The sequence below is a fragment of the Neoarius graeffei genome, chromosome 28, assembly GCF_027579695.1.
Source record: "Neoarius graeffei isolate fNeoGra1 chromosome 28, fNeoGra1.pri, whole genome shotgun sequence".
Taxonomy (NCBI): domain Eukaryota; kingdom Metazoa; phylum Chordata; class Actinopteri; order Siluriformes; family Ariidae; genus Neoarius; species Neoarius graeffei.
Genome location: NC_083596.1, coordinates 39,877,050 through 39,893,451, shown reverse-complemented (window position 1 = coordinate 39,893,451; position 16,402 = coordinate 39,877,050). Strand labels below are relative to the sequence as shown.

Below are 16,402 nucleotides of genomic sequence, written 5' to 3'. Positions count from 1 at the left end.
CATGTTTTATTCCTTATACAACTTTTCATTTTCAGATTTCTATCTTTCCTTTTCTCAAAAACTAAAGGGTATGCAAACTTTTGCAAAACACTCAGCTGGTAGTACATGCTACATCTCTGGCACTAGCACTGAGCCTCACCTGTGATGGCTGCAAAGTGGCTGAGCCCGCAGCGGATTTGAGACACTTTTACCGTCGGGTTGAACTCCGACTTCCCAAAAAGCGTCGCAGGCACCTTCTCAGGGATCTCCGACTCAGCCAGATTCGGCCCTTTTCCCAGGATTCCATAGCCCCACACGAACACTTCTCCATCCTCTGAAAGAAAAATATCACTTGATTCATCAACGTTTCTTTTTAATCGCAACTGGAAACTTGCCAGGACACAATACGCTGATATAGCTATGCTATGTGTATCAAGGTGTATAAACTACAACCCCAATTCCAAAAAAGTTGGGACGCTATGTAAATAATGAAATGATTTGCAAATCATGGAAACCCTGTATTTCATAGTACAAAGACAACATATCAAATGTTGAAATTGAAAAATATATGCTCATTTTGAATTTGATGTCAGCAACACATTTCAGAAAAGTTGTGACGGGGCAATGTTTACCACTGGGTTGGGTTGCATCACCTCTACTTTTAACAACACTCTGTAAACGTTTGGGAACTGAAAAGACCAATCGCTGTAGTTTTGACAGAGAAATGTTGCCCTGATACACAACTTCAGTTGCTCAACAGTTCGGGGGCTCCTTTGTCGTATTTTGTGCTTCATAATGCGCCAAATGTTTTAAATGGGAAACAGGTCTGGACTGCAGGCAGGCCAGTTTAGCACCTGGACTCTCTTACTATGGAGCCATGCAGTTTGGTGTGGCCTTCCCTGAAAAGGATTTTGTCTGGATAGCAGCACGTTGCTCTGAAATGTGTACATATTCAGCATTAATGATTGATTGCTTTTCCAGATGTACAAGCTACCCATGTCATGTGCACCATCACAGGCGCTGGATTTTGAACTGTGCACTGATAAGCCAGATGGTCCCTCTCCTCTTTAGCCTGGAGGATGTGATGTCCACGATTTCTAAAAAGAACTTCTACTTTTGATTCGTCAAACCACAGGACAGTTTTCCACTTCACCTCAGTCCATCGTAAAAGAGCTCGGGCCCAGAGAAGGTGGCTATGTTTCTGGATATTGTTTATATCTGGTTTTAACTTGCATTCGTGGATGCAGTCACGAACTGTTTTCACAGACGATGGTGTTCTGAAGTGTGCCTGAGCCCATACAGTGATTTCCACTACAGACACGTGTCTGCTTTTAATGCAGTGTCTCCTGAGGACCTGAAGATCACAGGCATCCAATGTCAGTTTTCAGCCTTGTCTCTTGCATACAGAGATTTCTCCAGATTCTCTTAATGATATTCTGTACCATAGATGATGTGATCCACAAATTCTTTGCAGTTTTACACTGAGGAACGTTATTCTGAAATTGTTGCACTGTTTACCCATATAGTCTTTCACAGAGCGGTGAACCCCTCCCCATCTTTACTTCTGAGAGACTCCGCCTCTCTGGGATGCTCTTTTTCTACCCAATCATGTTACTGACCCGTTGCCAATTAACCTAATTAGGTGTTTTTTTAGCCATTACACAACTTTTTCAGTCTTTTGTTGCCCCTGTCCCAACTTTTCTGAAATGTGCTGCTGACATCAAATTCAAAATGAGCATATATTTTTCAAAAAAACAAAGTTTCTCAGTTTCAACATCCGATATGTTGTCTTTGTACCATTTTCAATGAAATATAGGGTTTCCATGATTTGCAAATCTTCACATTGTTTTTTATACGATGTCAAGTCAAGGATATGGCAGCGTCTTTGAACATCAATTTCGCAAGAAACTGATTAGCTTAACAACGTGCAGCAAAACAAATTCATAGCACTCACCGTTGAGTACGGCGACCTGAGTTCCACCACACGCCGCCTGCGTCACCCGACCTACTCCTTTCAGAGGAAGCAGCCGTGGAGAGCTGATCTGCAAAACATGTGGGGAAATGACAGAGGGGCGCGGCAGGAGTTCAGGTTAACAAGCTAAACAAAACACTGTGAGAAAACTGGAGGTGTGTTCCAGGAAAACAGTTTAAACAGTCAAAAGACAGTAACACTACATAGCGATAACCTACAGCGATTGAACAGATTTTAAAAACTATTTTCCGGGGAAAAACTGTTATCGCTGATCTGGTGACGTTTTCTTTAAGGACATGTTTCTTGAACATTTAACGAGTTTCCAGTGTCAGTAGGTTTTCCGCCATGGGAAAGTCTTCACTTCACGATTTGCAGTTTCTCTGTAACAAACTTCAAGACAGAGAAAAATGAGACTTGTGAAGGAACAGGAACTGATTGTTTCGTGAACGTTTCATCAAACTAACTGTAACTGAATGGCTAAAGGTGCAACATGTCATTGTTTAAAGGGGTACCAAATATAATATATACAGTTGCTGATATGACAAAGTAACGTATTCTTAAGTATTCTATCAAATTTATATACTAGAAAACAACGAAATATCTTGGTAATTGTAAATATAATAGTCGGTACGCTAAATGGCACAAGAGTCGCCATTTTTAAAAGACCGTGACGTCAGCCCTACCCACTGCACTAGGAGAGAAGCGTGTAATCATGGCGTCGGGCGCATCAAGTGAAAGCGACAGCTCTGTCGAATCATACGAAGAGATCCCGCAAAAGACACGTCTGGAGGATCGTTATGCTTTCCATCGGTCCTGTTATTACACCCGAAAGCAACACACTGTGGCATTGTGTAGCCGATCACTTACAATTCATCCTACTTTCCGATTCACACGTGCTAGTCCCAACCTCAATGAGCCAACACAACTGGGCACATACATACGTCATGAGTGTTACGCAGAGAAAACGAACATGCGTTCTGATTGGATAAAATTAATATCATGGCGGGCTGTTCAAACTGCGGAAATGGTTTGCTCGAGCTACTTTCAAAACACTATAACTTTCCAACCTTAGAACAAAAAACTTTCGTAAGTCTTGAATAAGGTTCGTTAATGTGTGTTTTATTGTTATATTTACTCTATATATTGCCCTCTGTTCCCCTTTAATAAGTAAATCATTGGTATAAAAGGAATAAAACACGTTAGACGTGCTGGTACATGGGGTGGAAGTGGTATTTTATTCTTTTGACGTGCTTCACAAGTCATGTCCGATATGGATAAGGGCGGCGTTAATTTGTAAGTTGGTGGTATCTTTATATTATTACTACAGTTCTAGAAACTTCTAAACAATCTTTCAACTCGGCTGCTTGTTTGCTTTGATCGTACCTGTGCGGCTTCTGTAACCGAGGCGAGTTGCAGGTACTCCGAGTTGCCCCAGCCAAAGACGTGACCGTCCGTGGATACAGCCAGGCTGCAATCGCCATACGTGCTCACCTGCTGAACTCTGACCCCTTCCAGGTCACCACCAACTTGGACAGGCACTGCAGCCTTGTTGTGATGGCCCAGACCTGAGGAATTGCATAACATCCGAGTTAATCCTGATTGTTTATCATCACCAATAACTCGCTTTATCATGATCATCGGCTGGTCTGGACAGGAAGTCAAGCTTCAGCGGGGCAGGTGTCGAAAAAAAGCCTCAGAGAAAAGGAGCAAAAGCGAAAGAAGAGGAAGGGAGAGGAGATGAAAGGCACTGACCTGTCTGTCCATCCGCCCCCCAGCCACAGGCATACACACAGCCTGATTCAGTCAGGAATAAACTGTGGTCCTGCCCACACACCACCTAGAGGACATGACGGTTTATTTGCCAAAAACTTTAATACACATCCTCAAGTCATATGTAAAAAGTTTTGGCACCCCAGCAAAATTACTGCCTTGAACTCTTTTTTTTGATAAATAATCCCATAACCATTAAAATCACAGATAACTAACATTTCAAGAACTTAAAAACATGATTGTAGTATGTGCAAAAGTTTGGACACCCTTCCAGCTGTAAAATCTCAAACCGTCATTAACTCCTTAGAGGTCTTAACGGACACTTGTTGGGCAGGTCAAGAACTGCCATTAGATATCACAATCCCATAGCAGAATACATTTTCTGGCTCATCGAACCTAACCGTGGGCACCTCTTAGCTAAGGGGAAGTGTGCAACTCAAGGAAAGATCTATAAAACCAAGAACTAGAGCTGTCCATATGCTGGACTGAAGGCAAAGCAAAACCCCAAAATGACACGAAAGACCTGCAGGAATGTTTAGCTTGGTTCCACTGATCTGCATGGAAGAGTCATCAGAAGGAAAACCTCACCTGTGACCTGATCAGAAAAGTGAACGTATGAATTATGCAAAATTTATATCTAGACAAGCCAGAGGCATTTTGGAAGCAAGTAGGGTAGTGGTGGCGGCTCAGTGCTTAAAGCTCTGGGTCATTGATCTGAAGGTTCAAGCCCCAGCACTGATAAGTTGCCACTGTTGGGCCCCTGAGCCTCTCTGCTCCAGGAGCAGTGTCATGTACCCCATTGTTGTATGTCGCGCTGGATGAGAGTGTCTGCTAAATGCAGAGGTGGACAATAATGAAGTACATTTACTTGAGTACTGTACTTAAGTACACTTTGAGTATCTGTACTTTACCTGAGTGTTACTTTTTTTGGAAACTTATGACTTTAACTTCACTACATTTGAAAGATAAATATCATACTTTTCACTCCACTACATTTCTATCCAGGTCCTCGTTACTATGAAGCAGCTTTGAAAGTGGATGTTTTTTGGGTTTTTTTCTTTTCTAAAACGTGATTGGGGTTTTTTTTTTCGCAAGTGGCACTGAGACAGCCCATCAGTAATCACTAGGGTTACGTCACGTCCATAGACTGGATAAAATCAAGCTCAATGATTTCTCAGCAGCACACAATCAGCTGATGGAAGAATGAAAGGAGGCGTTTTTTCTGGAGAATGGACGCACCCATGGCCATACCTCGAACCCATGTTTCAGTTTTCTGAAAGGATTAAAGATGCGTTTTGTTTTAAATGTTTGCTGAAAACTAACCACATCACAGCCTACAAAAACTCGGCGTCCAACCTGCAGAAGCACATTGAGGTCTGTAAACGTTTTATTCCAAGAGAAAGCTTGCAATGAAGTTGTCTGTGCTTTTAGAGCTAGCGATAACATTGCAAACGTAGCTATGCAGTCTGGTTAGTCAAATGGCTTTCTATGGATTTGCCCGCCAAGTTGCCATAGCCTTTTCCATGGCTAATGTTAACACATAGCTTGGACACTATTAATTAGCATGTAAAAATGGAGTTACGCTAACATGAACAATGCTAACTTATCTGAAGTCCTTTCAGGAATATGTTTCAGCATAGTCTTTGCCAAATAAACAGAATGTAGAAATCTTTCATTTCTAGTCGCGTTAGCGACACAATATAATTTCGAGTTTGAAAAGAGTTTGCCAGCATGTCAGGCGGAGCTTCACTGACTAGCTAGCTTAACGTTAAACCACCATGATGCACAGCATGCGTTCATTTTGTGAATTCACATTTCTGTCTTTGGTAACGGCATTAGGTTTTGTAAGCGTTGTGGCAATAATACAATGATGCGTTAACAGAAAACGTACTTTTAATACTTAAGTATTTTTAAAAGCAAGTACTTCAGTACTTTAACTTAAGTAAAAATTTGACTGGACAACTTTCACTTGTATCGGAGTAACATTTGACCAGTGGGATCTGTACTTTGGCTTAAGTAATGAAGTTGGGTACTCGGTCCACCTCTGGCTAAATGCCTATAAATAACGTAAGTGCTGTGGACTCAAGTACAAAGGCAATGAAGGTATGTTTTGATAGAAAAAAGGAGCATTTGATGACTAGAACACTTTGCTAGTTTATTACTCAGGAATCAGACTGAGCTCCTACCAGAAGGAGTTTGTCATGTAAACATATTGATGAATCATATTCCAGGAGTCCTTTCAAAGAAACAATTTGCCATTGCGTGCCGCTGAGTTTATTCATCACAGGTCATTTCTTTTGGCAATATATTAATAAAAATACATTCTGATGATCAAATACACAGTACAGACCTGAAGAACTCGACTATCAAATCCTTCTATCTTGTGGACAAGATGGCTGCTACTGCAAAGAGGACAGAAATGAGACATGAGCACTGAAGCAAGCATCATCTTCAGCGTGATATTTCAAACATTCATGGCCATGTTAACAAAATTACTCCAAATCAGCCATTTAATGCCTTCAAACTTTTGACTATTAAAATCTCATTCATCTCATTATCTCTAGCCGCTTTATCCTGTTCTACAGGGTCGCAGGCAAGCTGGAGCCTATCCCAGCTGACTACGGGCGAAAGGCGGGGTACACCCTGGACAAGTCGCCAGGTCATCACAGGGCTGACACATAGACACAGACAACCATTCACACTCACATTCACACCTACGGTCAATTTAGAGTCACCAGTTAACCTAACCTGCATGTCTTTGGACTGTGGGGGAAACCGGAGCACCCGGAGGAAACCCACGCGGACACGGGGAGAACATGCAAACTCCGCACAGAAAGGCCCTCGCCGGCCACGGGGCTCGAACCCGGACCTTCTTGCTGTGAGGAGACAGCGCTAACCGCTACACCACCGTGCCGCCAACTATTAAAATATTTAGTGGAAAAAATGTGCTCATCGACTTCCAGCTAGAGATGTTATAATTCCTCACAAAGGCTTGAAGAAAGAGACAATTTTAAGGACCGAATTCTCCAAAGCATGAGAGAAAACAACCGTCCTGAACCTCGCAGTGTCTGGGTCACAGGAAATTTACACCAAGCACTGTAATAACTCCTATTTATTTTGCAGTGTACGCCCATAACCTAAACAATCCCGGGGCTCTTGCAACAGCACTGACAATTTTCACGAAAAGGAAGGAAAATCTTACTTAAATAATGCATTTTATAAATCATCACCACCACATCATACACAAGTAATAGCAATAATCTGATAGGTGCAATTTGACACACAAGCCTTGCCCTGCATATGGAGGAATACGATATTACATAAATATACGGTGGCACGGTGGTGTAGTGGTTAGCACAGTCGCCTCACAGCAAGAAGGTTCCGGGTTCGAACCCAGCGGCCGGCAAGGGCCTTTCTGTGTGGAGTTTGCATGTTCTCCCCGTGTCCGTTTGGGTTTCCTCCGGGTGCTCTGGTTTCCCCCACAATCCAAAGACATGCAGTTAGGTTAACGTGGGGCGGCCTTGGGCTGAGGTGCCCTTGAGCAAGGTACCGAACCCCTGACTGCTCCCCGGGCGCTCTGGTGTGGCTGCCCACTGCTCTGAGTGTGTGCATGTGTTCACTGCTTCACTGCAGAGGATGAATTTCACTGTAAAGTGATGAATAAAGGTTTCTTCTTCTTCTATACTCATATTAGAAATATCAGAGAAGGATTTTGTGTGTTAAAATGTTACTAGGACGTTCACGTTCAGACAAGTCATGTTTACATTAATACGTGCTGACAGGCTGCACTAGGGGAGTTTAAAAAAAAACGCTCTTCCCCCTTGGTGTTTGTCCTATTTTGTCGCCTTACAAGCTGGAATTCAAATGGAATTTTGGACTGTTAGCACCATTTGATTTACACAAGATGCCTACAACTTTAAAGGTGCACATTGTTGTTTTATTGTGACACAAACACTAATTAAGATGAAAAAAAAACAGAAATCTGGAGTGTGCATAAGTATTCACCCCTTTCATATGAAACCCCTAAATAAAAGCTGGTCCAACCAATAATTAAGATCCACCTGTGTTCAACCAAAGTGTCACATGATCTGTCACATGGTGTCTGTATAAATCAACCTGTTCTGGAAGGACCCTGACTCTGCAGCACTACTAAGCAAGCAACATGAAAACCAAGGAGCCTCCAAACAGGTCAGAGACAAAGTTGTGGAGAAGTATAGATCAGGGTTGGGTTATACAAAATATCCCAGACTTTGAATATCCCAGGGAGCACCATTAAATCCATTATAGCAAAATGGAAAGAATATGGCACCACTACAAACCTAACAAGAGAAGGCCCCGCCTACCAAAACTCACAGACCGGGCAAGGAGGGCATTAATCAGAGATGCAACAAAGACACCAAAGAGAACACTGAAGGAGCTGCAAAGATCCACAGCAGAGATGGGAGTATCTGTCCATAGGACCACTTTAAGCTGTACACTCCACAGAGTGGGGCTTTATGGAAGAGTGTCCAGAACAGAAGTCATTGCTTAAGAAAACCCATTTGGAGTTTGCCCAACAGCATGTGGCAGACTCCCCAAACACATGGAAGAACATTCTCTGGTCAAATGAGACTAAAATTGAACTTTTTGGCCATCATGGGAAATGCCATATGTGGTGCAAACCCAACACCCTGAGAACACTGTTGAAGCATGGTGGTGGCAGCATCATGCTGTGGGGATGTTTTTCATCTGCAGGGACAGGAAAGCTGGTCAGGACTGAAGGAAAGATGGATGGCACTAAATACAGGGCAATTCTGGAGGAAAACCTGTTTGAGTCAGCCAGAGGTTTGAGACTGGGACGAAGGTTGACGTTCCAGCAGGACAATGACCCTAAACATACTGCTCAAGCTACAATGGAGTGGTTTAAAGGGAAACATTTAAATGTCTTGAAATGGCCTAGTCAAAGCCCAGACCTCAATCCAATTGAGAACCTGTGGCATAACTTGAAGATTGCTGTACACCAACGCAACCCATCTAACGTGAAGGAGTTGGAGCAGTTTTGCCTTGAGGAATGGGCAAAAATCCCAGTGGCTAGATGTGCTAAGCTAATAGAGACATACGCCAAGAGACTTGCAGCTGTAATTGCAGCAAAAGGTGGCTCTATAAAGTACTGACTTGGGGGGTGAATACCTATGCACACTCCAGATTTCTGTTTTTTCATCTTAATTATTGTTTGTGTCACAATAAAACAATGTGCACCTTTAAAGTGGTAGGCATGTTGTGTAAATCAAACCGTACTAACCCCCCCAAAATCCATTTGAATTCCAGCTTGCAATGCGACAAAACAGGACAAACACCTTTTGCACGACACTGTACATTTAAAAAAAAAATACTGCACAGTCCTGTGATGTTTACTGCAGTATTTCTTAAATAGAACACACTACAGGTTGAAAACTAGGACACCAACCTGTAAACTTCATCCTCAATGATTTTCCTTCCACACTGTCCATAGGCATTATTACCCAGGCTGAACACTGGAGCAAGAGGAAACAAAAAGATGACGTTTATTTCATTTTCTTAATTAGTATAAGGGCTGTTTATTGAAAATAAGACTGTCGATTAAGTCGAAGCACACTTTAATTAATGCTTCAGATTCAAGAGGATCTCCAGCCACTTAAAAAGCACAGTAGGACAAATATGGGATCAGCTCCAACCATTTCTATTAATTAGTGTATGAAATGCAGGAAGTGATCCAGCTCTCTCAGATCTCTGCTTACCTCCTTCAGAGTCTGTGAGCACTAAAGAGTGAGCGCGACCACAGGACACCTGGAGGACGCGCGTCTCCTGAGGGTTCGCCAGCGGCAGAGATACAGGGGACGGCTCCAGGACATAGTCATAACTTTTATCTATAACACAACAACAGCAGCAGCACAGCTTGGATATGAAAAAAAATGTGTAATGGTTTATACGATTTTTTTTTTTTTTTTAATTCAAAGGTGACATTTATTTAACATTTCTGAAAGGAGTCTCTAGCGTCAGGGTTTTGTAACAGGAGGAAGTAAGGGTGTTTTCACACCTGGTCCCCTTTAAAGGAACCAGACTCAGTCCTCTTTAAGTGGACCAAAAAGTGGACCAACAGAAAAAGAACTCAGTTCTTTTTGTGTTCACACTGTGAATTTATTACAAAGAGGACTGGGTTCTCTTTCTGGTCCAGTTAAGCTTTGATGGGGCCTCAGTCCTCTTTCTGTTCACACCAGGTCCTCTAGAGCCCTCAGACCCCCAGTGCACGGAATTCTGGGTAATTTTCTCTTGAATCAAAATGTCTGCTGCCATGCTTGCCCTGCTGTATTCTTTGATCAAAATAGTGCAGATTAAGGAAAATAAATTATATATATATATATATATATATATATATATATATATATATATATATATATAAAAAACACACACACACACACACACATATATATATTATATGAGTGATTCCACGCTTATGGGTACTGAAATGGGGACATGAACTTATTTTTAAAAATTCACCTAAAACCATTTCTTTTTTTACCATCAGGTCACAAAACATGTAATCTTTAATGAATGATATGTTAAAAGATAACTTTAATTTTCTGAGATGTAATAAAAACATTCATATGCCCCAAAGTCTTTGCTCTTGCTTGGTGACAAAGCTGCATTTCTGCTACTGTATTAATAACTTCACGAAAGTCACTGACGAGTCGTCATTCTTTAATAAAAGAAAATTTGTTCGTGTTAGTGAACTGTTGGGGTAGAAGAAGAATAAAACGCTTTAAAACTGCGATAAGAAAGCCACAATGTCATTGATTATTTTCCTATAACAGCAGAGAACAGCAAAGTTTTACTCATTATATAACATATAGGATAATATATGGACACGAGTGTTTTACTGGGAAATACGCCACTTGTATTTTTCATACGAGCTCCATCTGGGACATGGAGAACCAAAACCGTGACATAAATCTCTATATGTTACTTGTGAGGAAATCGATGAACTGTTTCGATAAATTTGGGTACTTTTTGTTTGTGAATGTGTCGATATAATAAAGAGAACAATCACATGGTGGCTTGAAGATATGAAGTTTATCTTCTTGTGTTGAAAAGCTTGAATTTTTCATATGAAATACATCCTGGATCTAAGTGACACATTTAAATAATATTAGCTGGATTTGAGTGGTATATCAGATATATTCCATTCAGCGAGCATGATACTGAACAAGTCGAAGACAAGTAGCTGAATGGAATATATCTGATATACCATGAAAGAAGGCATTATTATTATTATTATTATACATACACAGCAGGAAACTTTCATTGAATATTCGCATCAGCTCCGACATGTTACGTCATCATGTCTTGACAACCATGCAATATCGTAAACCAAATTGAATGCTCATTTTCCGTCGGGTATAGCGGCGTAATACACGTAGGATAAGCGATATGTGAACAATATTTCAGGCTATCAAACCAAATGAATGAAACCCGCTAGAAGGGAATAGAGCACATGTTTGTATTCCATCAAAAAAGTGTCTTGTATGTATAATTCCTGATATTTCACTCCGATGACATCACTCCCGGTGTTTTCCCAATGACTAGATGCATGTTGTCAAAATGGTGAACCGGTACAACATTAAAATTCTTTTGATTAATTTGCTTTTTTTTTTTTGTGGATGCGTCCATATAATACAAAGAACGTTACATGGTGGCGCGAAGATATGAAGTTTATCTTCTCGCGTTGAAAATGTTCACCACGCAAAGATAGACTTCATGCAACCATGTAATATTCTAGTTTATATTATGTATATAATAATGATATAACAACATACTGTATATTGTAACAATGTATTTATGCAGCAGTCCTTGCTATCTGAGAACTAAAGACTGCACTATGACCAAAAAACAATGCAACTCAAAAGAGATCCGTCTGGTTTCATTTCAGAATTGTTTATTTGAATTTTAAGTGGTTTTATTATTTAGTTGTGCCCATCACATCGCCACCCAAGTCGCCTCTAGAGAAACTCCTCCTCCTTTCCTGGGTCGATTTACAGTCCTGTCAAAAATATTGGAACATAAAGCCTAATTCTTTTGCTCTTCACTGAACAAATTTGGCTTGAAATCAAAAGATGAAAATGTGAGACAGTAGATCTGAATTTCAAGAAGTCTTCTTCGAATGGTGATACCTTCACCCCTGCTCTGTGGAGGTCGTTGAGGTCATCTCTGACTTGTTTCTGGGGTTTTCCTTCACCACTCTTACAATGTTTGTCAACAAATGCTGTTGTTTTTCCCTGGCTGACTTTTCAGGAGATCAAAAATTGTATTGACCATATCGGAGGTTTGTGCGACGGCTCCGATTAATTTTCTGCCTTCTCACTTTCAAAATGGCTTGCTTTACTCCCACTGACTCCTTTCTGGTCCTCGTGTTGGTTTATCCTTTTGAACGACAAATACAGTCTTCGTAAGCTCTACCCAGTTCTCAGAGCAAAAGTAGGCATTCAGAGCTATTAACTGTTTAAACAAACAATCGAACAGGTCACACCTGTGCAACAAGAAAAACCTACCAGTCGCATGCTCTGATACTTTTGATCACCCGAGAAATGGGTACAAAAGGTGCTTTGTTCTAAACTGTTTAACACAGCTAGACGTAAATAACAGGAACTTCTGATCTACTGTCTCATTCATCTTTTGATCTCAAATCGAAATGTCTAGGGTACAGGAAAAACAACAGAATTGGCCTTGCCATTCCAATACTTTCAGAGGGCATTGTACGTAACAACAAAGCAACACAAACACTCAGCCTGGGATACAGATAGCTCCAGGTTTTGTGTGGAACCTTTGCAAATGGGAACACAGTGGCCTGCTCGAGCAGACTAAATCAAGAAAGGCCACTTTGTGGTTGTAATAATAAACAGAACTTGAGAATATCTCAATCGTAAAACTAAATCTAGAAAACCTGCACACTTCTAGGTTATGTCCAAGCTGGCACTAATGCAGTCACAGCTGATTTTCCAGCCTGAGTCAACTGCCTGATTCATCTTTTCTTCTGTCAGTTTGGATAATTAAACAAGGAAGAAACCATTCGAAGGCTAGTGCACTCAGTTTAACGACACATTAAACAAACAAAGATGGAGATTGAACTTTCAAGGTGGAATTCAGTTTCAGACCCAAATTGGGTCACATATACAATACTGTGCAAAAATCTTAGGCACCCTATACATATTTTTTTTTCATACAAACCTTGTTATAGATTTCTATTTTATGACTTATACATTATCAAAATCAGTACAAAAACATTTTAGATTTCCAAACATTTGTTATTTTTCCAGCACAAAATTCAATGTTACAGAAAAAAAAAGTTTGTATCTGAGCAGCATATTCCATAAAAGAGCATTTTTCAGATTAAAAAAAAAAAAGAAAACATAACGAAGGCTACTGGGTTTTGGTGCAAAATGAAGAAGTGAGTGTGACAGTCAAAAGGTCCAGAAGAACCGTAGCTGGTTCTGTAAGATGCTCGATAAAACCTACAGCTCATTTCCTTATAAAACTGCACTCATTGTACCTGAGACTACAGTCGTGGCCAAAAGTTCTGAGACTGATACAAATTTTGGTTTTTACAAAGTTCGTTGCTTCAGTCAGTACGTTTACATGCGCATCCAAATCGAGCTACTGTCGGTAATCGAGCAAAGGGTCCCAGCAGGGGTGCAAGAGAAATCCAATCCTACATGCACAAGTGAAATCGGGCTATTGTGCAAGATGCATTGTGCACCCGAGCCACACGTGGCGCTACACGCCCCATCGTGTTGGTACACTTCCGGTTGTCGTCATGAAGAAGAGCTATACTGTTGCCAGATACTGCTGACGTATTCCAGCCCAAAACATGTTCAAATCCGCCAAAAAGCACTTAAAACCCCCCAATCTGGCAACATTGGCAGTTCCGTGTTCAAGCTGTTAGGCTTGCTCTAACAGACTGTATGGCTACAAACTGTCCTGCGCAGACCACTGTTTTGTAAGACAACTTATTTTGCACAATTGTATATTTTTCTGAAGTCCATTTTTTGCTTACAAAAAAATATTTTTTTTTGCTTACAATTTAACTTATGTCTTAATAAACACACAAAAAGTTCAATTGTTTTGTTTTTATTGACTTTCTTCAGATGTTGGACATCTATATACACACACAAATACAGTGACTTGTTTATGTACACAATTCACAGCTATGCAACAGCTGTACAGATGTATTTGGTGATACAGTAAGTGAGCTAAATTTTAACAGTGCAAACAATGCCACAAAAAGAAAAAGATTCATGCCGTTGTCATGCCGACTGAGGCTGTTGTGTTTCCCGCTTGTGGTCTCGTCACTCGTCACTTCCGGAAGGGGCAGTGCTGAAGTAAGTAGCTCGAATACGTAGCTCAATAGGGTATGCATGCACTAAGTAGCTCGGCAGAAATCGCATAATCTAGGTCGTGTAGCTCGATTCCGAGAAATCAAGTTCGGTTCAATTTCAGTCGAGCAACGGCAGAAATTCGATTTTCTCTATGTGCATGTAAACACACTGAGTGTTTTTAGATCTTTTTGTCAGGTGTTTCTATGGTATACTGAAGTACAATTATAAGCGTTTCATAAGTTTCAAAGGCTTTTATTGACAAATACATCAAGTTTATGCAGAGTCAATATTTACAGTGTTGACCCTTCTTTTTCAAAACTTCTGCAATTCGCCCTGGCATGCTGGCTTTCAGCTTCTGGGCCAAATCCTGACTGATGGCAACCCATTCTTGCATAATCAGTGCTTGGAGTTCATCACAATTTTGGGGTTTTTGTTCGTCCACCTGCTTTGTGAAGACTGACCATATTAAGATCTGGGGAGTTTCCTGGCCATGGACCCAAAATTTTAATGTTTTGTTCCCCCAGCCACTTAGTTACCACTTTTGCCTTGCAACATGGTCCTCCATCATGCTGGAAAAAGCATCACCAAATTGCTCCTGGATCATTGGGAGAAGTTGCTCTTGGAGGATGTTTTGATATCATTCTTTACTCATGGCAGTGTTCTTAGACAAAATCGTGAGTGAGCCCACTCCCGTGGATGAGAAGTGACCCCACACACGAATAGTCTCAGGATGCTTTACTGTTGGCATGACGCAAGACTCATGGTAGTGCTCAACTCTTCTTCTCCAGACAATCATTTTTCCAGATGTTCCAAACCGTCTGAAGGGGGCTTCATCAGAGAAAATAACTTCACCCCAGTCCTCTGCAGTCCAATCCCTGGACTTCCTGCAGAATATCAGTCTGTCCTTGATGGTTTTCTTGGAAAGAAGTGGCTTCTTTGCTGCCCATCCTGACACCAGGCCATCCTCCAAAAGCCTTTGCCTCACTATGCGTGCAGATGTGTTCACACCTGCCTGCTGCCATTCCTGAGCAAGCTCTGTACTGATGGTGACCCGATCCCATAGCTGAATCCTCTTTAGGAGATGGTCCTGGCACTTGCTGGACTTTCTTGGGTGCCCTGAAGCCTTCTTCACAGCAAATGAACCTCTCTCCGTGAAGTTCTTGATGATCTGATAAATGGTGATTTACATATGCAAGAATGGGTTGCCATTAGTCAGGATTTAGCCCAGAAGCTGAATCCAGCATGCCAGGGTAAATTGCAAGAGTCTTGAAAAAGAAGGATCAACACTGTAAATACAGTTGTGGTCAGAAGTTTACATACAGTGACATGAATGTCATCTTCGATATGAATGTCATGGCAATATTTGGGCTCTCAGTAATTTCTTTGAACTGTTCTTTTTCTGTGGCAGAATGATTGTACAGCATACATCTTTAATTAAAAAAAAAACCACTAAAATTTGGTGCACAAGTTTTAATTTTCTTTGGGTTTTCTGAAATCAACACAGGGTCAAAATTATACATACAGGGTCAAAAACTTATATACGCTCACTTGGATTATTAATTCAGAGGTGCTGAAACTTCCAAAATGTCTTCTATCTTGCCAAAGCCAAGGCCTCTTAACTTTCTGTTAGTGATCATGATTGACTACAGCTGGTACCTTCTCTGTGCCTTCATACAAAGGGTTTGTTTATAGCACTCATTGGATTGACCAACACACAGTAAAATGGGAAAGTCCAAGGAGCTCAGTGCAGATCTGAGAACGAGGATTGCAGATATACACAACTCCAGAATGTCTCTTGGCGCCATTTCTAAACAACTGCAAATTCCAAGATCAGTTCAAACAATTGTATCCAAGTTATTGTAAGGTGTAGTCACTTTGCCAAGCCACTTTGCTTCAAGAAAACCCAAACTGTCACCCTCAGCTGAAAGGAAATTGGTTTGGATGGTCAGGAACAACCTGGGAACCACCATGGCACAGCCCTGCCATAAACTGGAAGCCTGATGGATCACTATCTGCAGTTCAGATCACCATGAACTAAGAGGCTGCTATCCAAGAAATAACCCCCTGCTCCAAAATTGACACCTTCAAGCTTAATTAAAGTTTGAAGCTGACCACACGGACAAAGAAAAAGCCTTCTGGAGGATAGCTGTTTGGTCAGATGAGACAAAGATTGAGTTGTTTGACCACAATTACCACCATGTACAGAGGGACACTGTACCAGCTGGTGGTGGTGGTAGGATCATCATACTCTGGGGCTGTTTTGCTGCCAGTGGAACTGGTTCATTGCACAAAG

General features: G+C 41.1%; 1 protein-coding gene across 1 annotated transcript in view; it reads right to left on the bottom strand.

The window, feature by feature from the left end:
- rcc1l (RCC1 like) overlaps window positions 1-16,402 on the bottom strand; it is a 29,032-nt gene that overhangs the window by 1,376 nt on the left and 11,254 nt on the right. Inside the window, exons 3-9 of the mRNA XM_060912762.1 lie at window positions 9,478-9,606; window positions 9,168-9,234; window positions 6,072-6,123; window positions 3,704-3,788; window positions 3,335-3,516; window positions 1,934-2,021; window positions 140-313 (exon numbers count right to left, since the gene is read on the bottom strand). Of these exons, the coding sequence (XP_060768745.1) occupies window positions 140-313; window positions 1,934-2,021; window positions 3,335-3,516; window positions 3,704-3,788; window positions 6,072-6,123; window positions 9,168-9,234; window positions 9,478-9,606 (777 nt within the window). The remainder of the gene's footprint in view (window positions 1-139; window positions 314-1,933; window positions 2,022-3,334; window positions 3,517-3,703; window positions 3,789-6,071; window positions 6,124-9,167; window positions 9,235-9,477; window positions 9,607-16,402) is intronic.